Source organism: Thalassophryne amazonica, chromosome 15, assembly GCF_902500255.1.
Source record: "Thalassophryne amazonica chromosome 15, fThaAma1.1, whole genome shotgun sequence".
Lineage (NCBI taxonomy): Eukaryota > Metazoa > Chordata > Actinopteri > Batrachoidiformes > Batrachoididae > Thalassophryne > Thalassophryne amazonica.
The window spans coordinates 59,108,238-59,130,407 of record NC_047117.1 but is presented as its reverse complement, the minus strand read 5'-3'; the positions used below and the strand labels follow the sequence as shown (position 1 = coordinate 59,130,407).

General features: G+C 40.9%; 1 protein-coding gene across 1 annotated transcript in view; it reads right to left on the bottom strand.

Annotated features, from left to right (window-relative positions):
• Positions 1-6,131: 6,131 nt before the first annotated feature.
• The window catches only part of srp68 (signal recognition particle 68), a 35,619-nt gene continuing 19,580 nt past the window's right edge, over positions 6,132-22,170 (bottom strand). The window contains exons 9-16 of the mRNA XM_034189337.1: positions 17,782-17,880; positions 17,579-17,643; positions 12,992-13,145; positions 12,764-12,858; positions 11,938-12,067; positions 11,783-11,858; positions 11,615-11,667; positions 6,132-8,561 (exon numbers count right to left, since the gene is read on the bottom strand). Of these exons, the coding sequence (XP_034045228.1) occupies positions 8,334-8,561; positions 11,615-11,667; positions 11,783-11,858; positions 11,938-12,067; positions 12,764-12,858; positions 12,992-13,145; positions 17,579-17,643; positions 17,782-17,880 (900 nt within the window). The 3' untranslated portion in view covers positions 6,132-8,333. The remainder of the gene's footprint in view (positions 8,562-11,614; positions 11,668-11,782; positions 11,859-11,937; positions 12,068-12,763; positions 12,859-12,991; positions 13,146-17,578; positions 17,644-17,781; positions 17,881-22,170) is intronic.

Sequence of the window (22,170 nt, the reverse complement as noted above, 5' to 3'; positions counted from 1 at the left end):
TTGAAGAGGATTTGCAAATCATTGTATTCTGTTTTTATTTACATTTTACACAACGTCCCAACTTCATTGGAATTGGACTTGTAGTTTCTGATTGTTGAACATCAGTTACATACTATAACTCAAATAACAGTCACAAATCCACACAAAGGACAGAAAGGATTTTGTAGAAATGTAGCCTAAGCAGACTTCTGTGTCATTTAGGAGTGGCGCAATACCAGTTTTTCATGTCTTAAAACAGCTAATCTATTAATACTACATGGTAACAGAAATCTGAATCTTCAGCCTGAACGTCACCTGAACCGTGAGTGATGATGTGGTAACTGTTTGGGTGTGTCACTAGTACTAGTACTACCTTGGACCTTTCAGGGATTGCTGAGTTAAATATGGACAACCTGCACCATAATAACAATTATTCATTTTCACTATTTACACACACACACACACACACACACACACACACACACACACACACACACACACACACACACACACACACACACACACACACACACACACACACACACACACACACACACACACACACACACACACACAGAGCGCATCTGGAAAGTATTCACAGTGCTTCAATTTTTCCACATTTTCTTACCCCATAATGACAACATGAGAAAAGTTTTTTTTTTTTTTCAAATTTATTAAAAATGAAAAACTAAGAAATCACCTTCACACCCTTTGCTCAATACTTTGTTGATGCACCTTTAGCAGCAATTGTAGCCTCAAGTCTTCTTGAATATGATGCCACAAGCTTGGTGCACCTATCTTTGGGCAGTTTTGTCCATTCATCATTGCAGCACCTCTCAAGCTCCATCAGGTTGGATGGGGAGTGTCGGTGCACAGCCATTTTCAGATCTCTCCAGAGATGTTCAATCAGATTCAGGTCTGAACTCTGGCTGGGCCACTCAAGGACATTCACAGAGTTGTCCTGAAGCCACTTCTTTGATATCTTGGCTGTGTGCTTCGGGTCATTGTCCTTCTGAAAGATGAATTGTTGCCTCAGTCTGAGGTCAAGAGTGCTCTGGAGTAGGTTTTCATCCAGGATGTCTCTGTACATTGCTGCACTTATCTTTCCCTCAATCTTGACTATTCTCCTAGTTTCTGCCTCTGAAAAACATCCCCACAGCATGATGCTGCCACCACCATGCTTCACTGTAGGGATGGTGCCTGGCATTCTCACAGAAAATTCTGTTTCTTATAGTTTGAAAGTCCTTCAGGTGCCTTTTGGCAAACTCCAGACAAGTTCCCATGTGCCAAGTAGTTCCCATGTGGCTTCCCTCTGGCCACTCTACCATACAGGCCTGATTGATAGATTGCTGCAGAGATGGTTGTCCTTCTGAAAGGTTCTCCTCTCTCCACATAGGAATGCTGGAGCTCTGACACAGTGAACATCAGGTTCTTGGTCACCTCCCTGACTGAGGGCCTTCTCCCCAATCGCTCAGTTTAGACAGGCAGCCAGCTCTAGGAAGAGTCATGGTGGATTAAAACTTCTTCCATTTCCAGATGATGGAGACCACCGTGCTCATTTGGACCTTCAAAGCAGCAGAAGTGTTCCTGTACCCTTCCCCAGATTTATGCCTCAAGACAATCCTGTCTTGCAGGTCTACAGACAATTCCGTTGACTTCATATTTGGTTTGTGCTCTGACATGTACTGTCAACTGTGGGACCTTATATGTAGACAGGTGTGTGCCTTTCCAAATCATGCCCGATCAACTTAATTTACCCCAGATAGACTCCAATTAAGCTGTAGAAACATCTCAAGGATGATTAGTGGGAACAGTATGCGCTTGAGCTCAATTTTGAGCTTCTTGGCAAAGGCTAAAGAACTTTTTTCACATTATCATTATGGGGTATTGTCTGTACAATTCTGAGGAAAAAATGAATTTCATCCATTTGGAATAAGGCTGTAACAACAAAATGTGGAAAAATTGAAGCACTGAATACTTTCTGGATACACTGTACGTCGGTACATACACAGGCACAAACACAATTTTTTCAGAGTACTATTGGCAATTATTCTTAAATTATTTGAATTTGTTTTGTTTATTGTGTTGATTCCCCGAAAAGCCGTATCTAAATAGCTTGTATAATTATTATTAATTATAATAATGAAAGCATAATTTTTCGGTATTATGTTACATTGGAGGACTTACAGGACTTCCCAAAAGACTTACATATTCACTCGAAAATATGGTGTGTGTGTGTGTGTGTATGTGTGTGTGTGTGTGTATATATATATATATATATATATATATATATATATATATAAATCAGCAAGTTATAGGAAAATTACAGTCATTCATAACAAACCTGTGTTAAATAATTTTTCATTGTACTTTCACTGCAAATTGTATCATAACCATGTCTGTTGTAACCATCATGGCACATTTGTGACATTTTTGTGTGTTTCTTGGGTATTGCAGGTACAATATTGTGGGGCAGGATCAACAGTTATGAAGTAAAACATCATTGTGTTAATTACGAGTCCGATGTTAAAATGTTGGAAGAGGTAACCTGCACTACAGCTTGTGATTAGAATCAAATACACCTTCACAACTGTTCATACCAATGAAATCACACAAAGTAAACCTAGACTCATTCACACCCTACTAAGGCATCTTACGCACTCTTACACACCCAACATACAAATGCCTGAAAATGCACCACATACTGTGCAGTCACGTTCATACATGTTTAGACGGTGACAATGGCTTTGAAACAAAGGAATCAAATGCTTATAGTTTTAATTCAAATTGCTTTAATTCAAAGGATAAAAAAAAAAAAAAATCAGAATTAGTCATTTTATATACCTTCATTTTCAGGTGCCAAAAGTAATTGACAAGCTGTTTGATGGCTCCGTGTGGTCTGTTCCCTCATGATTCTATGGCAAAGTAAGATGATAAACGATCTGAAGGTGATTAAAACGGTTGCATTTGCATTTGGTACCTGTACACTGGAATGCACAATACGAACTCCAAAGATGTGTCGATGCACAATGACGGCCATAAGTACACTGACAAACCTAAATAAACAGCAAAAATGCTGAGTGGGCAAAACAATGATTTGGTGCATTCTTAAAAAGGAGCAACACTAACAATAAAATGCAGTGAAAACAAATAAAGTGTATGATGGCAAAATTCAGGTTGTGATGGTAGCAGACCAAACAGTTCACCCCACACTTCCCTATCCTCAGCCAATTCCTCTAACTCTTACTGGGGTATCCTGAGGCATTCCCAAGTCATCTGGGAAATATAATCCCTCCAGAGTTGTATTCCCCGGGGCCTCCCCTAGTTGGGCGTGTCAGAAGTCCTCCCGAGGGAGATGACCAGAGGTATCCTCACCAGATGCCCAAAACACTTCAGCTGGCTCTTTTGAAGCAGCAGCTCTACTCTGAGTCCAAAAGTAAATTCTACCTTAGCGGAATTCCAATCAGATCTTTTTTATTAACGATACACTGAAATATGGCCAGATATTACAGTCATTGCAATTCCATTACCTTAGGATTGCCTCTCATTTCTGCTATTTGTATTGATGACCTTGTTCATTACCCAAAGATCATGACCAAAGGTGATGATACGGTGCATCCGGAAAGTATTCACAGGGCTTCACTTTTTCCATATATGTTACAGCCTTATTACCTCCGCCGTAGTTTCTAACTCCACAAAAACAAGGCAGAAAGGCTTGAAAAAAATGAGGGTGTAACATAGTCAAATGTTCTATCAAACAACAAAGTTTGGTGATGATCGGATCCGTTTTCCGGATCTGGTGATCCAGAATATGCAAAAATATAGGGAAGAAAAATAGAAAATGTGTCAGTGTGAGGTGACAAATGAAGCTAGAGATGCACAACTAACACCAAATTGTAGCTGAATCTGTACTGATTCAGTAAGGTGTCATCAGATTTGATATAGCTTCAAATGTTATGGCGCTAGATCCAGAAGAAAACCGCCACTGCAAAGAGGAAATCCCTCATGACAAACTATACACGGCTGGGGAGCACAATGAATTTATTAGATGAGGGACTATCATTTGGCATTATTACCTCCGCCAAGGAGGTTATGTTTTCGGTCGCGTTTGTTTGTTTGTCTGTCTGTTTGTCAGCAGGATAACTCAAAAGGTTTTGAACGGATTTTGGTGAAATTTTGTGGAGTGGTTGGAAATGACAAGAGGAACAAGTGATTAAATTTTAGTGGTGATCCGGATCATGATCCGGATCCCGATGCTAACGTGTTAGCATGTCTATGGCATTTTCAATGTTAAAAGTTAGCATTAAGCAGTTGCAGCTGTCATCACGTTCGGGTATATTTGTTTTCAAATTGTAATATTTCTTAAATTTATTTTTGTTTATATATTAATAATCTAATGATTATTATATACAATAGGGCCTTAGACATGGAGGTGACCAAGAACCCGATGGTCACTCTGTCAGAGCTCCAGCATTCCTCTGTGGAGAGGAGAACCTTCCAAAAGGACAACCATCTCTGCAGCAATCCACCAATCAGGCCTGTATGGTATCTTATCCCCATTCATGATTAAGACACCTCCACTTCACACAATACCTCTCCCTCAATCCAGAGTAGATAATCCACCCTTTTTCAACAGAGGACCATGGTCTTGGATTTGAGGGGTGCTGACCCTCATCCCTCTGCCTGAAACCTGCCCAGTGCATACCTTCACATCCAGCCATGAATTATCTTAAGTAGGTGTGTCATTGTCAAATCTAGTCAGACACCTTTATGAACGTAAATGGAGGGTTTTCGATGTGACCAAACGACATATCTTTGTGGCCACAGCAGGGTTCAAATATCAGATCACTCGAGACCAAGGTTCTACAAGGTCAGCTAAGGCAGCAGGAACATCTTGTCAACCTGGCCTTGTTACATATTTCTACAACATTTTTTACCTTATCCAGAGGTCACAAGTACATTTGAGCATGTTTGCTGACTACCCGGTCCACTGCCACATCCTGCCAGCAATTAACCAGATGACCTATCTTTGTGACCACAGCAGGGTTTGAACACCAGATCACTCATACTAGGACTCAGACTGGACTTCACCTTGTTACAATAAGATGCAACCCACTGGTAACAGTATTCAAGAACAGGAAGACCAGATTACCCGCTGTCATTGAGAGATTTGGACAGATTAAACCAAGATCGTCTAACAGAAATACAGTAAGAAGGAACATCTTCAAACATGGAGGTAGGATTACCACATGAGCATGTATGGCTGACAATGGAACTGTTTTTTTTTTTGCCCCATTGAAGTAGCAGACTTCTAAATTGCACACAACTCCACCCTTGACTCAAAAATGAAGCCAAACCGTATGCAACTAATGAATGAAGCTACAGTAAAGGCTTGTCTCAGCATATCTGTTAATATGTCAAAAAGACTGCCATTCTGTAACAGCTAATGCAGTTCTTTTTGTTAAACCCCTTCATTTTTACATTAAAGTGTGTAGACTACAACTTGATTGCACAATTTCAAACCCATGATGGTGATATAAAGCAAAATTACTAAAATTGTGTCAGTCAAAATATTTATGGATCTCAGTCTTATCTGCAGACATTTAAACCATTCCAGAAAGAAAGAAATGTCCATTTGACCAAGAATGGATTAAGAGGCGGACACAAGTAGCATTTGGTGAAAATACTTTTATTTAGAAGCCTGGAAACAAAAATCAAATTATTCTCAATTCATTGCTTGTTTTCCATTTGCCCATCATGAGAATTATTATCCAGGCTATCTAAGGTAAAGGGCCTGAAATCTTTCCAGGACAACAAATTTACTCACAATCAACATAAAGCAACGGGTGGTTGGTTGAAGATATCGATATACGAAGACATTTAGTGAATAACAGAAAACACAACAGTGAAAAGGGCTTCATGTGCCAAGTTACCTAGCTAGTGTTTAACCAGTTCTCACAGCCATCCAGGTCCCTCGAGGAAACAAGCTACTTTGGTGTCAAACAGATAAACGACAAAAACGGTCCCACAGCGGAAAATAAAGACAAACTGCTCAGCATTACAACACATCAATGGACACACTGGTGATGAAAGTGCAGCTCATTAAAATGAGCTGCTAAAAACTGCCTTTGTGATGGTAAAGTGTTGCTGACATAAAAAACAAAACAAAAACTTTAAACAGAGTACGATCCAGCGAGCTGCCCCTGTAGGTCTTATCGTCATCTCAGTTGTGACAGCCAGCCAGCTCTCCTACAGTAAAGCTTCACAATAAAATATTGCCAACTGAGGCGCTTCCTTAATAAAAAAATAAAAAGAAAAGAATAGCAAGGACAAAAAGGCTTCTGCTTCGGTACAGACTGTTGCGCTCAACTGCAATGCTGCTGAGGACGAGCACTCTGCGCCAAAATCACACTTTATGATAATACATATGATCTATGAGATGTTTAGACTATTTGACAGGTCAATAATACCTACTTTAACTCAATTTTAAAGAGGAAAATTACATTTGTACAGACTAATGATTCAATTTTGCATCGTTTTTCAAATCCTTCTCCTAGTGTCAGAGTCTGTTGGGACGGAGTGACTATCCGCAGCAAAGACTGGTTAAGTGTCTTGTGATTTTAAAAAATGGACCACATCCAATTTCAAGCTGCACAACCACTCTGCAGTGTTTGTCGATAGTCCTTGATACTGCACAAGCAGATCTATGAATAATATCCAGGAAAAAAACAAGATCAAAGACAAAGCAATCGAACAACATGTATCTTCTGCACAGTCAATCAATAAATCTATCATTTGGTGTTTCCCAAACTATATAGTTTTCATGGCATCACTTTTTAAGTAGATGAAGTAGGCGCAAGTACTGAACTCTGACTGAACAGTACCTGCTTGATACATGGAAAATTCCATCTCATATTTGTGGAAAGAGGGGGGGCAGATAAAGGCGCTTCCGTTAAAGAAATAACAAAAAAAAAACCTGAATTATGCCAAAGAGGCTTACCTATTTTCCGGACTATAAGTCTTTTTTTTTTTTTTACGAATTTCGGCGGTCCTGCAACTTGTATTCTGAAGGAACATACAGTACCAGTCAAATGTTTGGAAATACCTCCCCATTACCCTTTGGCTGATAAAAATACTTCATTGCCATCTATGGCCACAAAATGGTATCACCTACACACAAGCTGCTCCTGTATACTGAATGAGGTACTGATTCACACCCACCATTATGCTGGGTGTCAACCGCCATAAAACAAGATGATAATTTGAATAAAAAAAAAATGTTCTGTCTTAAGAGAATGAATACACTTAAATCATGCTGTCAAAATGAAAGACCACTCTCCGGAATTTAAATAAAAGAGGGAATATCACTTTCATACTTTTGACAACACTTGTTCAGTGTGTGAGACAACAAGAACAGCAACGGCAGGTCAGTAAGCCAAGTTTTTGCGTTATAAATAATGTGCAATAATGTGCTGGGATGGCAAATGTTTAATGACCTTGCACATTTACACCTTACCTATGATAGTCTGTCCAGTGGTGACAAAAAGCAGTTTACTTGCATTTTGTGCTCTTTACATAAGTTTGCTTATGACTGCTCATGTGGTGTTTGCATTATAAATAATCCTTTGAGTTTTCAAATATTTAAGCACTACAAGATTAACCAACCTATGACAGTCTGTTCAATGGCCAACAGAAGCAGTTTATTCAAATGCTTTGTGCCTTGTATAACAACATTAATTAGCTTGTTAGCTTCTGCCCACTAATGCAGCATTTGCATTATGAATAAATGCTGCAATTAAACTCGTTTTGCTTCTTGCCGTATGAAGCGGTAGCACTGTTTCAAAAATGAACGTGATATAGATCAGTGCAAGTTTTTTTTTTTTTTTGGTTGTCATTGTTGCTCTCCCCACCCTAATAAGACATTTTTGGACAGATGCAACTAATACTTGGAGGTGATTTATAGTCCAGAAAATATGGTGTTCTGAAAGGATTGCGACTTCTAAGCTGTGCACGCATGAAGAGCATGACATACTAACCTGTAAAACTTCAAAGTCACTTATCCATATGTCAAATTAAAGAAAGTAAAAGCCAGTATATTAGGAACCAATGTAAGCTGAATAGTCTTAGTCATGGTGACAGACTTGGATCATACTGCTACTAAAAATTCATTCAGTTACTTTTATATAAACTTACTACATTAGACCCAATCCCAGCCATCTGGTGCATTGGGTTCAAAATGTCGAACATTAAGAGTAACTGAAGTTACTGTTATTAACAAATGACCCAAGTTTAGTTTGCGGCTTGCTTGGGCTTCTGGCTGTCCCACGGAGGCGTCCAGAGGACGGCAGAGTTGTTTAGCTGCCAAAGCCAAAGATGCCTTTGATGTAGCCAGTCAGACCGCCTTTGCCCTTCTGCTCCACTTTGTCATCCAGCGGCGGGAAGGCCACATGGTTGAGTGCAAGGTCAAAGAACAGAGGTTTGCAGGGTATTGGCTGGAAGTCAGGGGGGAACTGAACCAGATTGGGCTGCTTTCCTATAAGGGTGGGGTCAAGGCCAAAGGTGTCCAGGCGGTCACAGAGGGGCTGAATGAGAGAAGACGAAGATTTTGGAATCAGGTAGGTAGACATAGATTGAAGCAATCTATATGCAGATTTACAGGAAAAACTTACTATGGACTTTTTCAGAATTGTGTGTAAAATGTAATTTTTGACACTTCTGGGGGCCCTGAGAATGAGTCAGTCATTTTTCTTGCCTGTAGGCAGCCTTTTGAAGAATCCTTACAACAAAATTAGACTTACTGAATAGTTTTTCTGCAATAAATGTAACAGTGTGGAAAAATGGCATGATTGGCCCTTTTGTGGACCCTGAGGGCTCTTAGAACAATAAGCTAAATCAGCATTACCAACACACATGCTCCGTGACTGTGTCAAATACTGGGTCAAAGTTCACATATACCCACTTTAGTAAACAAAGCATAGAAGCCGCATTACCAGAGTGTGTAATCTATAGTAAAACTCGCCTAAAGTGCCATTATATAAACCGGATATTCGCACTAACCAGACAAAAGCAAAAGTCCCACTGCTTTTGTATGGTTTTCCATGTAACAAAAACCGTATAAAACAGATTTTGTATAACAGATTTTCTTCACATAACGTGTCGTCCAATTATAATGCATTTTCATTACAAAACCTCTCACATATACTGGACAGAGCAGTCTGAACGTGCTCAGTAACAGAGGTATGAAATTAAGCTCAGCACCAACTCTGGCCGATTTGAGGAAAGTGGGTGCTGTATTTCTCGGCCGCTTGTACTCGCGATCTCGTTCTTTCAGTCATGAGCCAAATCTCATGACCATAGGTGAAGATCGAAACGTAGATCGATCGGTAAATTGAGAGCTTTGCCCCCCTACTCAGCTCTCTCTTCACCACAACAGTCCGATACAGCAACCGCATCACTGCAGATGCTGCACCGATCCGTCTATCGATCTCACGCTCCATCCGTCCCTCACTCGTGAACAAGACCCCAAGATACTTAAACTCCTCCACTTGAGGCAAGGACACTCCACCGACCTGAAGAGGGCAAAGCACCTTTTTCCAGTCGAGAACCATGGCCTCGGATTTGGAGGTGCTGATTTTCATCCCGGACGCTTCACACTCGGCTGCACTTGGGAGGAGCTCGGAGTCGAGCTGCTGCTCCTCCATGTTGAAAGGAGTCAGTTGAGGTGGTTCGGCCATCTTTTCCGGATGCCCCCTGGACGCCTCGCTGGAGCGGTGTTCCGGGCACGTCCCACTGGGAGGAGGCCCCGGGGAAGACCCAAGACACGCTGGAGGGACTACATCTCTCGGCTGGCTTGGGAACGCCTTGGGGTTCCCCCGGAGGAGCTGGGGGAGGTGTGTGTGGATCAGGAGGTCTGGGCGGCTTTGCTTGAGCTGCTGCTCCCACGACCTGACTCCGGATAAAGCGGAGGAAAATGGATGGATGGATGGGTGCTGTATTTCCGTGATTAAAAGACCGGCTGTTTATTTTTTTAAAACTGTGCTCAGAACCGGCACCCAAACGAGGCAGGGCATAATTCAAGGCTGGTGATTATTAACAAAATGCTGCTTGTTGCCTGCACTGTAATATGGTGTTAAGTTTCACACATATCCCTGGGTGTGGCGAACCAAAGAGCTTTAGATCACAGCCTCTCTGCGGGCCAGCAAACCAGCGGACAAGCTAAATCTGAGACTGCAAAGGCTGTGATTTGTCACTTTTCTGGTTTCACTCTTTCCTCTCCTGTCATATTCTGAAAGTTTTTGCAGTGCGCGCACTGATTTCATTTTGCTCAGGGATTAAATATGTTTGTCAGGAAAGTCCACAAATATGGCCATCTTCACAACATGGAGCCAGAAAAAGTCACTCAAATGACCCACAATTCATGGAGGAAATTGTACACGGTACCTTTGGTTTGGAGGTTAATGATCGTATAAGGAAGTGGAGCTTGTTGAGGGACAAATTAATCCAGAAAAAGCAACTCTTCCTGCAGCAAATTGCATAAAGATGCGATGGAGACCTTTAAAAGATGAATTGGCACATCGATGTTAAGTTTTGAGGGAGCGTGCAGCTGGCATGCTGACCTGAGGAATGTCCACCACAGCTGTTGCACGTGAACTGAGTGTACATTTATCTTCCTATAGGACAGGCCTCAGTCTGTGTACCCTGTGAGTTTTTTTTTTCATCTTTCAGTATGAGATGCTCATTAATATCTACATGCAGGGGGACATTTGTTTGTTGCCAATGTTTTGCTTCCCCAAGCGTCTGACAGTTTTAATGGATCGGGAATTGTCAACTTCAGCTGTCAGTAAGGACTTAAACTCTTTCTTAACAGGCTTCCATTCATTGTTTTTATTTTGTACTGTGGGAGCATTATGCCGTGTGAGTGCATAAACTAAACTAGGGCCACAGGTTCTTTCTTCTGTTTCCTACCGATTTTGTAGATTTTTTTTTTTTTCAAAATTCTTTCAATTCTTTCTAGCTTTCAAAATCTTCAATATTAACTGTGATGTCAGTGCTTATAGTATGTTTTGGGTAGTTGCAAACTTTGACCTGGCCCAGCATTTACGGCACTTGCTAAGATGCTTATTCAGGTACAATGAGTTTTTTTTTTAAAGTATTTTTCCCCTGTAGGCAGCCTCCTAAAAACTATTTATGCAAAATCATAGGAAAAAATACTGAACAACTTTTCTGCAATAAACAGTGTGATTTTTTTTTTTTTTTTTTGCCCTTCTTGGGGGTCCACAGGGATTCAAGCAGAAAGTCCAAATTACTATATCCCCCAAAGATCATCTGTAAATTTCAGAAAAAAAATCAAAAACTGCCCCCTTCAAAAATTCACCACACTGCATGCCACAAATCTTAATGGCATTAGTCTGATGGCCTTTGGCCCAAAGGAAAAAAAAAAAATCCACAATAAACAAATTATGTCAGACTGTGTGGCATCGAACTGAATCACTCCACAATAAAAAGCATAATCACTGAATCATTTCCTCAGACATTTACATGGTTGCTGCTCCACTGCTAAACATTTTTTCCATCTTAAAAGCTGTCTTGAATTCTGCCTTAAAAGTAGCTACACCGATTCCAAACACTGTCCTACCGTGTTATGTTTTATTTCTTGCTGAGCTGGAACTTCACAGGTCTCATCAGTGTCTGAAAGGCAAAAGTATTTCCTCAAGGTCATGTACAAAACAAAAATACTGACTGTGAATGGTTTATTTTTGCAAGTACAAACACAAAGTGTGCAAGAAATCATCTATGTTTTCACCTAAAATGGCAGCGGCTTGAAGTGAGTATTTTTCAGCGCTGACGTCAGCTATGAGCTCCTGAATGTCGGGGAGATCCTGCCGATAAAGTATATGTAACAGTGAAGTAAAAGTGCAGCTGCTTCCTAATTAGGAAAAGGATGCAGCGCGAATTCACCTTGAGGCTGTTGTTGAGACTCTTGGCCTTGGATTGGACCTCCCTGGCGTATTTCAGCACCCTCTCATACAGCACCAGCGCCTCACTCCACTTCTTCACCAGCACATAGGACTGAGCTATGAAGAAACACCTGTGATGAGACCAGAACGAGAGGATACAGCATTAAAGTCAACGTCACATTACATGAAACAAGTAGGTTTTTCTGACAAAAATTGCCCATTTCAAGATCATCAGCTGCTTTCTGCAGTCAGACGTCTGAAGAGAAACGACATCGCTACAACTACATGCTAGGCTAATGCAGTCATAATGCTGCATTCCTATGTTCATCATAGACTTGCCATCAACTGCACCTGGAGATGGAGTAAAGTCTCCACAGTAATATGGTGAACAAGAATTTGCTTAATACATCAGTTGTGAAGAGGTGCACGTAACTATAGCACAAATTTTACACCAGATGCTACTCCTGACGCAACTCCAGATGTACATGGACAATGAACTCGGGTGGCCTTCAACAGCTGACCTTGTCATTGCAAGGCTAACGTGCGCCACAATGCTGCACAAAAGTCATGCCTGCTTTGCCAATTACAGTAGAATCATCTGAACCAAAAGAATGAATTTTCTGTCCTCTCACTGTAACAGAGTTTGTTAGTGCAGGTGTGTCCACCTGAAGAAGTTTGAAATTTGTAAACATCCATCCATCCTGAGTGCAGCTCTTACAGCCGACAGAGTTTGAGAAGAACATCCGACTTTCAGGGAAAGCTGCACAGAAATGTCTCACTAATTCACTTGATTATCATTTGATTTAGAAGCCATTTAAAATATTGACCTGTAAGCCTTATAGACAAGCATTTTGAGGGACACCTCCTTCTGGAAGGTGTGGTCATCTTCCAAACCCTGCAGAGTAGACAGTTCAGCCAGACTCTGAAGGGAACAGTTTGAGAGGTGGGAGAGAAATAACAACATGAGAAAGATGAAAATGTGGACAACCTACAGCTACTTTAATTAAATATTCAATTAAGTCAGATTTTAAACTGTCAAAAAAAAAAGCTAGAACCTGTAGGATGATGTCATAGAGTCGGATGAGGTCCTGTGGGCGGGGCCCTCTCTTGTTCTCATCAGCCTGGGTTTCCTTCAGCTTAGCCTGCAGTGTATGTGCCATGCTATCATTCCTCTTGACCAGTGTGCACAGCTTGATGTAGGTCAGGTAACTGAGAGAGAGATACCACAGATACAGTTGTTACTAAAAGGATTTAATGCAATGGAGACACGCACACCCAAAGCACCTAAAGAGGTGTGCAGGACCAAAAATATATCACAGTAAAAAACCAAATGATCCGCACAGCCACAGCGCTCCCAGACAGAAAAATTTTTATTTAATAAAAAATAAATGTAACGTTTCAGGCAAGCGCCCTTCGTCAGACCACAATGAAGGGCACTCTGTCGTGGTCGTCCAGACGGTCTGACGAAGGGCGCTTACCCGAAACGTTACATTTATTTTTTATTAAATAAAAATTTTTCTGTCTGGGAGCGCTGTGGCTGTGCAGATCATTTGGTTTTTTACTAAAAGGAATTAAGACATTACAGATGTTATAACAGACTTCACAAGTTAAAGCAGCGAATAACTTTTTTTTCTATGTACAAATTTGGTGGCTGTAGCATCTATGCAGATAATGAAGCAACACTCCCTCTGTGCTCTGAGCTTTCCTATCCCCAGTTTACATTCTATCTGGCCATGTGCATGCGTTTAGCGAATTAGTGTCCTGCCCTTTGAAACTGCTGTCACTCCCTACATTTATGCTGCATTTACACATAACGACGACAAGTCACAAATCCCACAAAGTACACATTCTTGGCCGCTGAGCACAAATGTGATGATTTGAGGCAGAGGCGTCAGGTGTCCTCAGGAAGTGCTGCAACCTGTTACCACTCTTTACGATTAATGGCACGTGCTACTGGCAAATTATCAGGAACCATTACGCGCGGTCAAGAATAATGTTCCACGCTGTTGCGCGTTCTGTCACATTGTGAATGAGGCGAAATGTCTCCACACACACACCCATATTCATCCATCAGCTGCTGAACAATTCAGATCACTCCAGTTTGCTCCTCAAAATCCACAGCAGAAGAACTTTGTGATTGCATGCTTAGTTGGGCTCTGTGTCATGGAGTGGCACAGAAAGGAGGAGGAGACAGAGAACCAGATGTGTGGCTCCACACGGCTCTCGTCTTGCGCATTTTCCCAAACATCAAGCACAGCAGCAACAGGTGGAACACCTGCAGGAGCGGGCTGATGAGCACTGGAACAAATCTTTTTGCTGACTTGGTGTCACTGTCCTTCTTCAGCATACTGCAGCAATGAAACTGAATGCAGTGCAGCAGGGTTTAATTGGCGCACGTCAGAGAAGAACACTGTCACGCTCTATTAAGGATCACCACTAATCGAGATGGATCAACACGCTCAGTTGTGACCTCTACGACATAAGGTGAAATGAGGGTGGTGTGTAACATTCATGGAAGCTTTTTTTTTGACAGCCAAAAACATGCTTCACAAAAATCACGAATATCACGCACCAACACACACTATTAAGAAACCCATTCAGATGCGTTAAGTCACGTTAAGAATGTCAGGAATGTGCCAAGAATGATGCAAATATGACATTCGTAACGCGTCCTGTCTATGTGTAAACGCAGCATTACAGACAGCAAGTTCTACTCATTGCTTTACTGCTGAATTTTTTTCAAAGATGGCAGACAGCAAGCAGGTACTTTTCCAGAGGTAGACCCAAAAATCATAGGTAGAGGCTAAAAACGCTCATATAGAGAGCCATTAAACATGTGAAAAGGCTCCAACTGCTGTTCTTTCTGCTCAGTGCAGATGAGGGGGATTACTGAAATGTAACACTACTGAGACATCTGGTGGCAGAAAAATCCTTCATACCACCAGAAAGCAGAGGAGTTAAAAAAAAAAAATTAAGGTTGATTTATGCTTCTGGGTCAAATCCCACTTGTGGATACACAAGCAGCTGCAGTCTGCAAAGGCTCCATCTGTAGCTTATAGCCAAAAGTCTAACTGCACAATGATCACACAAAACTGCAAGAAGCATGATTGGAACCCCTGCACTGAATGACTGCAGTAGGAAGGTGTACGGTGTGTAGAGGTCAACCAGGATACCCCCAACCCCAGGGGTTTTTCTAGGAAAATTAAGCAAGAGGCGACATCAGATGCAAGGGAGAGGATTGACGGGGGTGGTGGGGACTGGGGTGGTGGGGTGGTGGGAGCATTTGAAAATCTGAGGTCAAAATGGGGCATTCTGAAGCTTTTTGAAGGACCAGTATAGTGACTTAGTAAGTAAGTAAGTCCCTTCGGCTGCTCCCTTGTTTGCACTCGGGGTCGCCACAGCAAATCCAAGTTGGATCTGCATGTTGAATTGGCACAGGTTTTACGCCGGATGCCCTTCCTGACGCAACTCCACATTACATGGAGAAATGTGGCAGGGGTGGGATTTGAACCCGGAGCCTTCTGAACTGAAACCAAGCGCATTAACCACTTGGCCACCACCCCTGCATAGTGACTTAGTAAGTAAGGTCAAGTAACTCAAATGGGCAAGTTATCACAGGCACAGAGCTCTGTAACACATCAGACTACATGCTTCGCAATCAAAATGGCAGCGTGAAACAGGGAGGCAGATTGGAACAACAACAAAGTGCATGAAATAGGACCTATTTACACATTCTTATGGTCATTTTGCCATGCTTCGAGTATTTTGAAAAAAAAATGCTGTTTATTACAAATGGGCTTGCCATTTCCTGGCATCAATGTTATGTATTTACTAAGGGTGTACCGATACATGCATTTTTATTGAACCGTTTCAGTATGGGACGTTCGGTTCGGTACAGGGCTGTGCACAGGTGAGTTCATGTTGCGTGTGTTTACATTCAGTACTGCCAACTTGGCGACTTTCCAAACCCTCTTGATGACTTATTTTCTCAAAAACGACTAGCAACAAATCTAGCTACTTTTCCTGGCATTACTGGAGACTTTTCTGATGTTTGGCGAGTGAAAGTGAAAGTCTCTTGTCAACGAGCATCAGCGGGTCTCCCCCTTCATCCGCTGCGTGCAGCAGCCCGTAAAGTGCTGAGCAGAGAGATGTCTACAATCCTCCTCACTCGACATGCTCAGCCTACTGACCTCGTTTGCTGCACTGTGATTAAACGTCCCCAGACTTTGAGAAGCCCTGGTCTTGAGATTTTATTTTAATAAATGATGGCCAATTTTAATGGCAAAATAAATAAACAAACCAAGAATCAAGTTTATTTGTGGTTCTAAATATTTTTGCAAATGGTTTTACTCGCTTCTGCTCTCCCACAATGTTTTTGTTTTCAAAACTTTATTTAAAAAGATATATTAACAAACATTAAACGGACAGTTAATAGAAAGAGATAGATAATAAAAGAAATTGTACAAAAGTAAAGGGATTCTTTAACATTAATTCTCTTTTAAAAAAAATTCCTTGTAGAGTGTAACAGTTTTGGACAAGTTAATTTTTCTGGCAAAAATATGAAGGTTGAATAAAATTGAACAGGGCTTCATGCTGGAACTTTACTTGTGGAAAGGTTTTGTTAAAAGCTGTTAACTGGGAATTTTTTTTTTTATATTTCATACATTTGTTGTTTATTTGAGAACATTTTATTGAACTTATAACCAGGCAGGACTTTGCAATTATTTTATTTTCCTGTTTGTATAATGTTACATTAAATTGTTGGTTTAAACAACAAGCAAATTTAGGTTTTGCATTTTCTTCCCATACTGTACTGAAAATGAACTGAACAGTGACCTCAAAACCGAGGTACGTACCAAACTGTGATTTCTGTGTATCGTTAAACCCCTAGTATTTACGGAAAAATCGATCACAGAGGGGAAGGCTGTATGCCAGGAATAGGGCTTTAAAAAAAAAATAAAATCCACCATTTCGGCAAGGGGATGTGCACTGCCCCTATGTCCTGCCAACCCTAATCACACACACACACATCTAAACTTTTCAACATCACAAGGTGAGAATGCTACAGAAAGAAGGGAAAACATCTCATAATGTTAAAGAAATGGAAGAAAGAGATCAAAGGACCCCCCCCTTGGATTTTGTTCAAGTTCACCTTGATCCACTGACTATTTCACTGCAAACATATTCACCAAATTTTCAGCACATTTTGTGTGCGTATGCATGTGTGAATGTGTGGGGGGGAGGAATCACAGATGATGCAAAGTCAAATCACTTTGAAAAACAGTTATTCCATAGAAGACTTTGCGTGTGAGGGAAACATCTTAAAGCACTGTGGATGCACAGAAAAAAAAAAAAAAAAAAAAAAAATCAACTTACAAATAAATGACAATTTTGTTTGCCGTTATGAAAATATATTTCTGGCCTGGCAGGCCTTCAGGCCTTTAATACTGTAGGTGAAACCCTGGAATGGAGTGTGGTCAGTATTGGGTGACTTTAAATATTACAGTCAAAGGTATTTGGTAGAAAAATGCATAAAAAGGATCATCTTAGTAGATAAAAATCCAACTGCCGTAAAACCTATTCTGTGTGACAGAACATGTGAGCAAAGCATTGAAACACTGTGGATAATCTCTGTAAGTTACCTGTGCAGGAACTGGAGGTTGGATACCTTGCCACTGTCTCCTTCAGAACTCCTCTCTCGTTGCTTCTGTACAGGCAACAATATGTTTAAAAATCATTTCTAGCTTTTTACTTGAAATGCCATTGAAGTTAGTAAGCTTTAAAACACAGTCAACCACATAGTTTTGACATGTTTTGTCACATAACCAGACTGAATGGGTCTTACTGCCTCATTCTTCAGCTCTTCTTTCACTGCCTGGATTGTGTCTCTGCACTCGGCCAACAATGTTTCATACAGATGCTCCTTGGTCTCCTCGTTAGCTGCCTGCACAAACAAAATTCAAAATAATAATACACACTGCTACGTCTGAAATGTACCTCCGTCACTGTAGCGGACCTTTCAAACTGTCACTGCTCATACTTCCTACTGTTTTGGAACAGCAGCATGCCCACTCAAGTTTTTCCTCTCTATTCTCATCTCTCCTTTTTTATTGTGATAATTCTGAAAACTGAAAAAACAATGAACTGTGACCAAAGGTTTTGCTCTGATCTACTGACTTTCAAAAGGACTTCAATTGCAAAATGAAGACTTTTAATTGTTATGTATATGAGGTTCTACAATACATGAAAATAATAATAAAACAGTACATCCCCTTGATTCTTTGTGTGAATATAAACTTTTAGGGGCAACAGTTTTTTTTTTTTTTTTTTTTTTACATTTTGTATTCAAATCTACAAATAAAAAAAGACTTAATCATCAGGCTGCTTATGCAATCAGGATTATAGAAGAAACAGCTGTCAGTCTGTTATGGTGTATCACATCTGACATGCAAATAAGGAAAAACTAAGTCAAGGTATGAGGTTTAACAAAAGAAACTTTTCAAACCATGTCAAAGGTTTCACAAACAGGAATGTAGGAGATGCAAAATATTTGGGTGGGGAAAGAGTTGTCTCTGTAATCATGTCAAGAGGAAATTATTTAAATATTTTAGACCTGTAGCCTCTGGAAATCTACAAGGTGCAGTGTTGTTGGTGAAAGAGATAAAAATCTTTGTGTGAGCTTTGACCAGATGTCATTTGATTTGCAACCAGAGATGCCTTTTTTCGCTTGCGGAACACTGTGGCAATTAGACTGATTCTCTCAGTGACTGATGCTGAGACTCTGCTTCATGCCTTTGTGTCTTCATGCCATAATGTCTAAATAGTCATCTTGGCAACTGCTAGTCTTATTAAATGTAACAAGATGATGGGTGAAATATGATGAACGTATAAGCAAACCCCCAACGCATAAGAAAAGTCATGCTTTTTTTTTTTTTTTTTTTGCATTTTATGTACCAGGTAGCAACATTATGAATTAAGGTAAGTCTAATGTTCCCTCATGGGAGGTGATGGTCTAGTGCAGGGGTAGGCAACCTGTTCCAGAAAGAGCCATGAGGGTGCAGGTTTTCTTTGCAGCCACTGACTCCACCAGGTGATTTTACTGATTAATATCACTTTGAGCAGATGGAATCAGTTAATTAGTGAAATCACCTGGTGGAGTCAGTGGCTGCAAAGAAAACCTGCACCCTCATGGCTCTTTCTGGAACAGGTTGCCTACCCCTGGTCTAGTGGTTAAGCATTGGGCTTGAGACCAGAGGATCCTTGGTTCAAATCCCAGCCTGACCAAAAATCACCAAGGGAACCTTGGGCAAAGTCCTTAATCCCCTAGTTGCTCCCGGTGTGTAGTGGGCACCTTGCATGGCAGCACCCTGACATGGGGGTGAATGTGAGGCATTGATGTGTAAAGCACTTTGAGCATCTGATGCAGATGGAACAGCACTATATAAATGCAGTCCATTTACCTCAAGAATTTTTTACAGGCCTGGTACTCACAAGGGAGGGGGAGGGGAACCCCAAATATTTTATTATGAAAAATTAAACAGTGTAACCTATGGATTTAGAACAAAAGAAAAACAAAAGATGCCATATCATGAACACAGTGAGCATGATTCAAAGTGCATTTTCACATTTTTTTTTAAATCTGATCAATTCAGGCAGTATTGCTCTGTGCTGATTTTCTTTCTTTTTTTTTTTCTTTTACTTTGCATATTGGATTTTTTTGTTTGATTCTGGAACAGAGTGGAAATCTTGGGTCACTGAACTGGGGGGGTGTTATAAAAATCTGAGGTCAAACTAAAAGCATTCGGGATATATTTATTTTACATATGTCACAGAGGTGTCAAACACTGTGTTGTAGAACTTTAACATATGCATTTTCAAATCCACTCCCAGGAAGTTAAAAGGTGGACACATTCTAGACCATATTTCCAAGACTTAACTTGTGCTGTGTATACACAGAACGACGACAAGTCACGAAGTATATATTCTTAGCCGCTGCTCACGAATGTGATGATTTGAGGCAGAGGCGTCAGGTGTCCTCAGGAACTGCTGCAACCTGTTACCACGCATTACAATTAATGGTATGTGTTGCTGGCAAAATATCATCAGGAACCATTATGCACGGTCAAGAATACTGTTCTGCGCTGCTGCGCGCAACAGCACATCGTTACGTTCTGTCACGTTGTGAATAAGGCAAACTGTCTCCACACACACCCCATATTCATCCATCAGCTGCTGAAGAATTCCGATCTCTCCAGTTTACTCCTCAAAATCCACAGCAGAAGAACTTTGTAATTGCATGCTTAGTTGGGCTCTGTGCCATGGAGTGGTGCAGAAAGGAGGAGGAGATGGACAGAGCCAGGTGTGTGGCTCCACGCGACTCTCGTAAATGGTAAATGGACTGCATTTATATAGCGCTTTTCCATTTGCATCAGATGCTCAAAGTGCTTTACAATTATGCCTCACATTCACCCCGATGTCAGGGTGCTTCCATACAAGGCGCTCACTACACACCGGGAGCAACAGGGGATTAAAGGCCTTGCCCAAGGGTCCTTAGTGATTTTCCAGTCGGGGGGGATTTGAACTCATGATCTTCTGGACTCAAGCCCAACACCTTAACCACTAGACCATCACCTCCCCTCGTCTCGCGCGTTTTCCCAAACATCAGGCACAGCAGCAGGTGGAACACCTGCAGGAGCGCACTGATGAGCATTGAAACGAGACTTTTAGCTGACTTGGCGTCACTGTCCTTGAGCATACTGCAGCAATGAAACTGAATGCAGTGCAGCAGGGTTTAATTATGCACACATCAGAGAAGAACACTGTCATGCTCTATTAAGGATCACCACTAACCAAGACAGATGAACATGTTCAGTTGCGACCTCTACAACATGAGGCGAAATGAGTGGTGTGTGACATTCGTGGAAGATTTTTTTGACAGCCAAAAACATGCTCCACGAAAATCACAAATATCACGCACCAACACGCACTATTAAGAAACCTATTCAGATGCGTTAAGTCACGTTAAGAATGTCAGGAATGTACCAAGAATGACGCAAATATGACATTCGTAACACGTCCTGCCTATGTGTAAATGCAGCATTAGGGCTTCATATGAAAATCGCTTTAGTCAGAGTTCCATTTATAACAAATGTTTTTAAACAGGTATTTAACTAATATGTGGAGCAGAAAACATGCCCCCTACCCACCCACTACCACCCCACTGAAGGTGTGATCCTTCATCTGTCACCTTTTTTAAACTGTACCTACGGATGTGCTGAAACGATTACCAACATCCACATTGATGGCTATTAGGCATTATATTGTTGCCATTTTTTGTTGTTGTTGTTGGCACAATAATTAAAAAAAAATGTCTGATTTGGCAGCCTCCCAGTCCTTTACTACTACAGGAGAAACACTGAAGGCAATTTGTAGACTTTACAAAATGTGGGGATTTTTACAGTACTACAAATCAAAAAGGAGGAAGCACTGTAGTAACTGGATACAACAGTAACAAGTGCAACACTGATAATTCAGCTGTTATTGATTTAATTCAAATTGCATTTCAACAGAGTTAGAACTTGCAAAATAAATATATAACAACATGTACAACTAAGTGAGAATAAACATGGACATAATTTAGTGTGGAATTTCAAGGCCCCTCACTCGTAGAAGGCAACCATTCAAACACAAATATTTCATACTACAAGCCATAGTAACTTAATACAAAGCGCAACAGTTTTAAGCTGGAATGTGTCTGTGGCCAAGCGAGAGACAGGTATGTGGTCTAACAGGATGCGGACACATTCCTGTCACATCCGCAGTCAGAAACCTCTGAGTTTCAGGGTTCCATTCTTTGTGAATGACAAGCTTGTTCTTCATCTCCAGTCACACCAAGGTCATGCTTTTACAACAGACCTTTATTGAGCTGCTGCAAATCTCTTTAGATTACAAACATGTTCATTTATGAAAGGCCAAGTAAATGAACACTGTCAGAATGTAAAAAGGTTTTTTGTAGAGAGATGGGATGTTGATGTGTTTTAGATAATGAGAGATTGTGAGACTTCGATATTGAACATTTGACTTATGACACAGTTATACTGAAATGTCTGAGACACAGAAAACATGCTACGTTGTACCGGAATGCAAGAAATTTATCTCAACAATAACTGATGTGCTTTAAGGCTGCTTGTATCCATCCAGAATGCTGGTGTGATTCAGTGCAAGACACACATGC